Source organism: Scleropages formosus, chromosome 9 (assembly GCF_900964775.1).
Source record: "Scleropages formosus chromosome 9, fSclFor1.1, whole genome shotgun sequence".
NCBI lineage: Eukaryota > Metazoa > Chordata > Actinopteri > Osteoglossiformes > Osteoglossidae > Scleropages > Scleropages formosus.
In genome coordinates this window covers 26,472,498-26,481,668 of record NC_041814.1, presented here as the reverse complement: position 1 = coordinate 26,481,668, position 9,171 = coordinate 26,472,498, and the positions used below count along the sequence as shown (strand labels likewise).

General features: G+C 45.1%; 2 protein-coding genes across 7 annotated transcripts in view; both read left to right on the top strand.

Moving 5' to 3' along the window:
- Positions 1-412: 412 nt before the first annotated feature.
- LOC114911292 (zona pellucida sperm-binding protein 3-like) overlaps positions 413-9,171 on the top strand; it is a 9,412-nt gene continuing 653 nt past the window's right edge. Inside the window, exons 1-8 of one of the 3 annotated variants that reach the window (XM_029254906.1) lie at positions 413-1,105; positions 1,185-1,300; positions 1,460-1,563; positions 1,636-1,813; positions 2,160-2,277; positions 2,424-2,490; positions 2,570-2,649; positions 2,720-2,972. In XM_029254906.1, the coding sequence (XP_029110739.1) occupies positions 425-1,105; positions 1,185-1,300; positions 1,460-1,563; positions 1,636-1,813; positions 2,160-2,277; positions 2,424-2,490; positions 2,570-2,631 (1,326 nt within the window). In that variant the 5' untranslated portion in view covers positions 413-424 and the 3' untranslated portion in view covers positions 2,632-2,649; positions 2,720-2,972. Of the gene's footprint in view, positions 1,106-1,184; positions 1,301-1,459; positions 1,564-1,635; positions 1,814-2,159; positions 2,278-2,398; positions 2,491-2,569; positions 2,650-2,719; positions 2,973-9,171 lie in introns of those variants that run through there. The other 2 variants (XM_029254904.1, XM_029254905.1) reach the window with 2 other exon arrangements.
- LOC114911293 (zona pellucida sperm-binding protein 3-like) overlaps positions 8,663-9,171 on the top strand; it is a 9,951-nt gene continuing 9,442 nt past the window's right edge. Inside the window, exon 1 of one of the 4 annotated variants that reach the window (XM_029254909.1) lies at positions 8,663-8,967. Coding sequence is in view for 1 of the 4 variants with exons in the window: in XM_029254907.1 (XP_029110740.1) it covers positions 8,678-9,001 (324 nt within the window). In the remaining 3 variants the exon portion in view is untranslated. Of the gene's footprint in view, positions 9,002-9,043; positions 9,126-9,171 lie in introns of those variants that run through there. The other 3 variants (XM_029254907.1, XM_029254908.1, XM_029254910.1) reach the window with 3 other exon arrangements.

Here is a 9,171-nt window from a genome sequence, read left to right as displayed (position 1 = left end):
TTCAGCTACCGCAAATAGTTCTCCAGTCAGGAAGCAGCCACCTTCAACGTGGCCACTAAATATGTTTCAACAAGGACAATTCTCTTCGCCTGCAAGTCTGGATCATCGCAGAGGATCATCTCTCCTGTACAGATGACTGGCAGCTTTGAGAGCACTGAGACATCAGTGGCATTTGAGACATCCTGGACATTTAACATCCTTGAACAGTGGAGACCTGAACAGGCAATTGAAGGCAATTGAAGGCAATTGAAGGCAATCAAGAATCAGTCAGTGAAACAACTGGTAACGCTTCAGGGATGGAACAAAATTTGTCAAATTATTAGATGGTTCAGTTGTTGGGAAAAACAACAGCTGTTCTGTTTGGTATAAAATTGGCTGGAAGCACTCATGCTCTCATGATCCTTTGGTTGCTAACACTAGCACAATGGGCTCTCTCTATCGGCTTGTGGCGCTTGCCTTGTTAGGTTGTTTGTGTAATGGCCAAGCTTTCCAGATGGGCCCTTTTCCCCAGCTGTCAAGCCAGGAGTCTTTGCTACAGCCAATCCGACAAGCTGCCCAGGAACAGTCTTCTTTGGTAGCAAGTGATGTTCCTCAAAGGTACCCTTCTCTCCAGCTACCCCAAGGAGTGTCTTCTCAGCAGTTTTCCTCAATGAGGCCAGTGCAGTTTGTTCCCTTAGTGCAGCACTCTAACCTTGTTCCACCAGTTGAGCCAGTGTTTGAGCTGCCTTACAGCCAGCCTTTGGCCCAGGTTGAATCGGTAGGGCCAGTGTTGCCAGCTCACTATGGAGAGGCGTCTGGCCAGGTTCCTGCAGTGCTCCCGGTTCACCGAGGGCAGCCCTCTGCACCAGTTTCCCTGGTGCAACCAGTAGCCCAGGCTCCACCTTCTGTGAAATCCCAGTGGCTTGCTGCTCCCTCTGGTGTGAAGGTTGAATGCAGGGAAGACTCAGTTGTGGTGGAGGTACAGCAGGACATGCTGAGTAATGGCCAGCTCATCCAGCCATCAGAAATCACCCTGGGAGGTTGTGTGCCAGTTGGACAGGATCCTTCCACAGGGGTTCTGCTGTTCGTATCGGCGCTACATGGCTGTGGAAGTACGCTGATGACGGTATGGGACCTCCTGAATTCTTCCTTTCTTTTCAGAACGGGTTTACACTGGGTAAACGAGCCTTTTCTCGTCTATACAGATGACCGATTCCCTGATCTACGCTTTCACGTTGGTGTACGTGCCCGAGGGACTCGGTTCCACCCCTATTGTGCGGTCTCGTGGTGCAGTGATTAATATTGAGTGTCACTACTTGAGGTGAGATGTGGGTCAAGTCTAATTCTCTAATGAGAACTAGAAGACACTTCCTCTGGCTATACGTCTATCCAAATTTTGCTTAAAATGAGTAACTCCATCCATAAGGAATCAGGCAGGACTTGCTCTACCCTGCCGTTAGCTACTGCTTCCTATTTGTAGGAGGATCAATGTGAGCAGCAATGCTGTGATGCCAACATGGGTACCCTTCTCTGCTGCTCTGTCTGCTGAGGAGCGTTTGGTGTTCTCGCTCCAGCTCATGACGGGTGGGTAAAATGGCCCAACTTGCTTAAATTGGGGGTGTGCGTGTATCTAAATGGTTCCTGTCTGTTCTCTAGACAACTGGGAACTGGAGAGGGCTTCAAACATCTACTTTCTGGGAGACGTCCTGAACATTGAAGCTTCTGTAGTTGTGGCCAACCATCAGCCTTTACGGGTGTTTGTGGACAGCTGTGTTGCCACCTTGGATCCTGATGTGACATCATTCCCCAGATATGCCTTTGTGGGGAACTATGGGTGAGTACTTGCATGCAAGCAGCACTGGACAAGTTCCACATGAGCCTTCCCGTTTCAAGGAGACTGGTGTTCTGGGTAATGTCGGTTAATGTTCATAAAACTTTATAAATATCATCAACATGTTCTGGAACACAAACCAGAAGCTGGATGTCTCATTGTACATGGGAGGGAATGTCCTCCAGGACATGGTGCTGAATGAACTTGAGTACCAATAACTATGATGCAGTCTTTTGACAAATGCCATGTGTGGTAACATGACCAATGAATCTATTCCCTTCCCCCTCTAGTCCTGCATGTGTTACAGACTACATGTACTCTGATCATGACAAATGCCTAATGTACTCAGATGCCTGACTGATGCCAAGGTGACTGCGTCCCGCTCGCAGTTCCTCCCCAGGAAGCAGGTCAACAAACTCCAAATGCAACTGGATGCCTTCAGGTTCTTGCAGGAGACCAGGAGCTCTGTGAGTACATAGCAGCCATCATTGACTGATCTTAAAGCAGGCTTGGCATATTTCATCTGGGAGCGTTTATGGAACTTGTCATGCAGTCCAGCCTTCTTCTTCTTCCCCCCCCCCCCCCCAGATCTACATCACATGCATTCTGAAAGCAACCATGGCTTCCAAAAGACCTGATCCCCAGCACAAGGCTTGCTCCTATTCTGTGTTGGCAAATAGGTCAGTTCAGTTGAATGTCAGTAGTTTTAGTTTTTTTTGTTGTAGATGCTACAGAGCTTCAGTGGTCTCCTGTTCATAGGTGGGAATCTGCAGATGGCGATGACCAAGTATGTGGCTGTTGTGACACAACCTGTAACGTGAAGGGAAGAAGTGTGGCGGGTAAGACTGGTTTGAATTGACAAATAACTCATTTACTTGGGTTTGGGCTAAATGATCCTTTCCCTTCCAGATTTCCAAGGCAAAGCTGTTGCTGGACCCATTATCGTTCAGGATCGCTATTAGCCAGGCCATTTGGATACCTGCTTCTGGGGGAAATCTGCACCGTGGCAACACTTGTAGTTGCAGCAGCTGTGCAGTGTACAGCTCAAAGGATCTCTCTTCGCGGCCTGAAGTGAAGGCCCATGCAGTTGTGTGTAGTTCTGAAACTTTGTCCTTGATTCTTGAACTGACAATTCAGAATAAACCTTCTTAACAAAACTTTACTTGACTGGACTTTGTTCTGAGGCTAATTCCCTGCCACTTACCCATTTGCAGTAAAGGGGTTCCTCAAAATGAGGCAGTGCTGGTAGTGGTCAAAAGTCACACCTTGTGACTTGAAGGTCACAGGTTCAAGTCCCACCTCTGGCTTCAGCACCTTTCAAGGTACTTAACCTAAACTGCTCCAGTAAAACTAGCTGGCTGTAGAAATAGGCTTGCTTTTCTTGATCCTTTCAAGAAAGTCATCAGATAATCCATGACTAGTCTCCTTAGTCTGTACATTGACAGATTGTCATTGAAAGTGTTCAGCCCTCCACTGTCAGATGTCTCGTCATTCCTAGTGAGTCCCAGGATGGTTGTATCATCAGGGAACTTGAAGATATTGGAGCTGGGCTTAGAATGGTCATAGGTGAACGGGGAGTACAGGAGTGGGCTGAGCCAGTGCTGAATGTGAAGAATATGTGGTTGTCAATCCTGACCACCTGGGGCCTGCCTGTCCGGAAGTCAAATTGAGTTACGTAGGTGACTCGAGACCCAGATCCTTCAGCCTGCCTACAAGTTTTGTAGGGAGGATGGTATTGAATGTAGTGCTATAGTCAAACAGCCTCTGCATTTAAGTGTCTCTCCTCCAAGGCAGAGTGCGTTGCCACTGCGATGGCATTAGTGGATCCATTAGAGCGGTAGGCAAATTGGTATGAGTCTAAGGTAGCTGGTAGGAGCAGATGTGGGATTTGATGAGACACTCGAGCGCTTCATGATGAGGCAGTAGTCATTCAGGCAGGAGACGGCTTTCTTGAGAACAGGGATGATAGTGGTCTGCATGAAGTATGTGGGGATCACTGTTGGACTCAAAGACAGATTAAAGATGCTGGTGAAAACACCTAACTGGTCAGCGCAGGCCCTCAGGACACATCCATCACACATCAGATTCTGAATCCTTCCTTGCACTTACTCTCTTGAAGGCCCTGCTCACTTCAGGAGTAGCTAGAGCCAGAGGGCAGGTGTCATGGTCAGCAGGTATTTTCGCAGCAGGGAATGTATTGCCTGTCTCAAAGCAAATGTAGAATGTGTTGAGCTCGTCTGCTAAGGAGGCAGACATAGGCACATCGCTGCTTTTCCTGTCTTTGTAGTCTGTTATAGTGCGCGGGCCGCATCTGTTTGGGGTCAGAGCCTAGAGCGAGGCAGAGCGTGGAGTCGCACACCGGTTGCTGAGATGGCGTCTTTGGAAAGAATGAAGTCCCCGTTCGACGTAAGTTCTATCCTGAATGTATCGTCTGACGGCACATGTTAATATTATTCCTTTAAACGAGGCTATTTCTGATCATCGTTTCGTAACCTTTGATCTATACCTGCCCGTGCCGCCTGACAATAGTAAGACCAAAATCGTGCGGCATATTGATGACAATACTCCTGCTAAAATTATTGATCATATTAGAAGCTCGGATTTTGGAACGAGCGTAGATGTTGATCAAATGACTTTAGATTATAATTCGGTGGCAAAATTTGCCCTAGTCTCTGCGGCTCCACCAAAAACTAAACTTATTCGAACTGTAAGAAACTCGCCATGGTTCAACGAATCAACTCAATAAAGTTAGAATGTCGTAAATTAGAGCGTAAATGGCGTTCAACTAAACTAAACGTTTGTTATGTAGCCTGGTCCGATTGTCTAAAAAAAAAATATTAAAAAAGCACTTTTTCATGCCAGATCCGAATACTACGCAAAGTTAATTGATGAAAATCACAAGAGCCCTTGCTTCCTGTTTAATAACATCGCTTACTTAACTGGTAAACACAAAGATAAACAATGTATTTCTGCTACCATTACTAATGATGAATTTATGTCGTTTTTCAATAATAAATTAGAGAATATCCGCAAATCCATAGTGCCCTCTAGTTCAGTTATAGCAAACATAAGCGCTTCTGACGATGATAATATTAGTTGTCCGCACCATCTCAGTAGCTTCGAGGAAATTACCGTCCTAATTCGCTTTATGAAAAGTACTACCTGTCCTTTAGACCCAATCCCCACTAAATTACTGAAAGCCGCAGTTTCCGTGCTTGCAGAACCTATTGTTAATATTGTTAATACGTCGTTACTAAATGGCTGTGGTCCAAAAGCTCTTAAAATCGCCGTTATTAGACCCCTACTAAAGAAATCGGATCTGGACTGTAATAACCCATGTAATTATAGACCGATCTCCAATCTACCGTTTTTATCCAAAATTCTAGAAAAAAATCGTAGCCTCCCAAATTGTGAAATGTCTTAACCGTCATAATATATTTGAAAAATTTCAGTCTGGTTTCCGCACTGGTCACACCACTGAAACGGCACTTACACGTGTTGTTAATGATATTCTCATTTCTTCTGATGCTGGTCAGATCTCTATTCTTATGTTACTAGACTTGAGTGCTGCATTTGATACTGTAGACCATAGTATCCTACTGAGTAGACCTGGAAACCTGTTTGGACTAAGAGGTACCGTTCTGAAGTGGTTTGAACTGTATTCAGCTAACCGTGAACAATTTGTATTGAAATCTGACGACTGCACCCCCTCAATCTCTACTACGGTTCGGTATGGTGTGCCACAGGGCTCTGTGTTGGGTCCATTACTGTTCTCACTTTATATGTTACCATTGGGTGACATTATCTGCAAACAGAATGTGAATTTCCATTCGTATGCCTATGACACACAGCTTTGCGTATCGTTCAAGCCTGATGATCCATCACATGTGGTGTCATTAGCTAATTGTTTCACCAGTATAAAATTATGGAGGAGTAATAATTTGTCATCTCTAAATGCCAGTAAAACAGAGGTACTTGTGGTGGGCGGTGATGCTAAAACTCTCGACATAATCACGCCAATCTTTACAACAAATGGTATTACCTTCAAGCGTATGGATTGTGTCAAGGATTTGGGCGTCCTGCTGGATGGAAAGCTGTCATTTGTATCGCATGTAAATGCTTTGACTAAGTCGTGCTTCGTTCAGTTAAGAAGCATAGCTAAAATGCGGCGATTCCTTTGTAGACGGGATTCTGAGAAGCTGGTTCATGCTTTTGTTTCCAGCAGGCTGGATTACTGTAATGCTTTATTGTCGGTGGTGACAGACGAATCCCGTGCTGACAGAGGATGATGCCCATCTGCCATGACGATCGAGAGGTTCCATGCCGAGCTGGGAATCCAAGATAGATGCCATTGAGCAACATTATCGTTATTACTTGTTACACACTGCCTTAGAAATTGTTACTTTCTAGAATGCCCAGGAGGGGCGGGCAACCACTGGCCCGTGGATCCCCAGAGGTTTTTTTTTTTTTTTTTTTCCCCCTCAGCCCTCAGTTGGGAATTTTTGTTCCTTTCCCCGGTGGCCAGTAGGCATACTCATAGCTCTATAATAAGTTCTTCATTACGGTAGTCACTAGTCGACTGTCTTCATTGTTTGTATCTGTTTTTCTTGCTTTATGCCTGTGTTAAAGCGCTCTGTGTCGCTGCGTGAGAAGAGCGCTCTATAAAAATAAATAAATAAATAAAGGAGTCTGACTCCACTCTGTCCCTGAAGTCTCTCTTGGCCAAATTGATAACCTTTTGAATGTCATTCCTGGACTTCTTGTAGGCAGTCAGGTCCCCAGAGTTGAAGGCTGCATTTTGTACTCTCAGCTTGGATGTGAATGTGTGATTCTTAAGGACAGTTTGTTTCTTTCACCATGTGCACCAATGTTCATCACATGAGTAGCTGCAAAAAACTTTATTGGAATATTGACGATTCCCGATCACCTTCCTGGTAATTTTTTTTTTTGTGAGAGACATATGAACATTTACGTTACATTACAGGAGTAGCTGTGCAAAGGATTGATCTTAGTTACAGTGCATGAACATTTATACCTTACGTGAACTTAAGAGATCATGGATGAAGTGATTCTGGAACAGGTGAGTTTTAAGACCCTTCTTTAATTGTGGACAAAGATTCAGCAGTTCTGAGGAAGAGGGGGAGGTCGTTCTACCACAAGGGGGCCAGAACCGAGAACCTCCGTACTTCATCTTTCAGGCATGGGACCACCAAGTGGGGAGATGTGGAAGAGCGTAGCAGTCTGTTTGTGGTGTAGCGGATGATCAAGTCTTATCAGGAGTTCCAACAAGGAAGGAAAGGCTGCTGTTGGACCAATCTCAACTGAAAACCCAAATCAGCCAAAGACAGGACAGCTATAACCAGAAAGCCCTCTGAAGATGCAATACCACAAGTGTGAGGAGTACTGAAGGCTGTTTCCTTAGCAAGAGGCTTACTAATGCAAATAACTCCAGGTCAACTTGGAACATTATGGATTTTCCCTTGAGCCTTTAACTGCTAGCAACATTACTGCTTAATGTCATCTGAATAAAGATTAAGTAAATGTCTTGCTTTGTATGTACTTAGGGGGAAGGGGATGTTGCAAGTGCATATTGCAGCGGCCCTTAAGTCATGGCTAACTTTACATGTCAATCGACAGCTGTCCTTGGATGGCAATTTCAGTTCAGCTCTATTATGTGGATAGGAAATTTCTAGACAAATGTCCTACTGCAGCAAAATATGAAGGGGGGGGGGGGGGTGTGCAGTTTCACTCCAACCTCGTTGCTTAGAGAAATACGTTTCATAAGCTAATTACATCTCAGCAGTACTCAACATCTAGGTCAATATGCTACTCAAGACTTTTACTGCTACACTTGCAAAGCCAATGGTCTTCCCCCACCCCCCATGTATGCTGACAACTGCTTGCAAGTCATTACACTAGTGCTGCCAAGAGCTACATATAGCAAACACTACCGTGTCAACAATTTTTAGAATACACCGATTTTAGTGCCATTGTTACATGAATGCAAAAATTAAGATTCAGGTAACATTTACTATATAAATTTCAAAACATGCAAAGTGAAACCACAATGTTTTCAGTTCAATGCCAATTGGTAAATATGTGGGCTCATTAGCTAGCTGACTGTTAAGTTTGACCAGGCAGTTAACAGATGGTGCACAAACCACCCATTGAATGTAAATCAAGATGCTGGGAAAAATGCTTTCATTTGTTGAAGGAAGGCAATCCAGATGAATCAGGCAACACTTTAAAAAAAAAATCATTGAAACTTTTAAAACCGGAAGAGGTTTGGCCTACTTTGGGGAAAATCAATCTGGTATAAAACACTGTTAGAAGAACAGGTCATTTGGTTGCCAGAAGTGGTACAATGAGATCACAGCACAGTCTTGTGTTGCTTGTACTTTCAGACCGCTTATGCAATGGACAGGGTCCCTGGAAAGACTCCATTCAGCTACCGCAAATAGTTCTCCAGTCAGGAAGCAGCCACCTTCAACGTGGCCACTAAATATGTTTCAACAAGGACAATTCTCTTCGCCTGCAAGTCTGGATCATCGCAGAGGATCATCTCTCCTGTACAGATGACTGGCAGCTTTGAGAGCACTGAGACATCAGTGGCATTTGAGACATCCTGGACATTTAACATCCTTGAACAGTGGAGACCTGAACAGGCAATTGAAGGCAATTGAAGGCAATTGAAGGCAATCAAGAATCAGTCAGTGAAACAACTGGTAACGCTTCAGGGATGGAACAAAATTTGTCAAATTATTAGATGGTTCAGTTGTTGGGAAAAACAACAGCTGTTCTGTTTGGTATAAAATTGGCTGGAAGCACTCATGCTCTCATGATCCTTTGGTTGCTAACACTAGCACAATGGGCTCTCTCTATCGGCTTGTGGCGCTTGCCTTGTTAGGTTGTTTGTGTAATGGCCAAGCTTTCCAGATGGGCCCTTTTCCCCAGCTGTCAAGCCAGGAGTCTTTGCTACAGCCAATCCGACAAGCTGCCCAGGAACAGTCTTCTTTGGTAGCAAGTGATGTTCCTCAAAGGTACCCTTCTCTCCAGCTACCCCAAGGAGTGTCTTCTCAGCAGTTTTCCTCAATGAGGCCAGTGCAGTTTGTTCCCTTAGTGCAGCACTCTAACCTTGTTCCACCAGTTGAGCCAGTGTTTGAGCTGCCTTACAGCCAGCCTTTGGCCCAGGTTCCTGCAGTGCTCCCGGTTCACCGAGGGCAGCCCTCTGCACCAGTTTCCCTGGTGCAAACCAGTAGCCCAGGCTCCACCTTCTGTGAAATCCCAGTGGCTTGCTGCTCCCTCTGGTGTGAAGGTTGAATGCAGGGGAAGACTCAGTTGTGGTGGAGGTACAGCAGGAC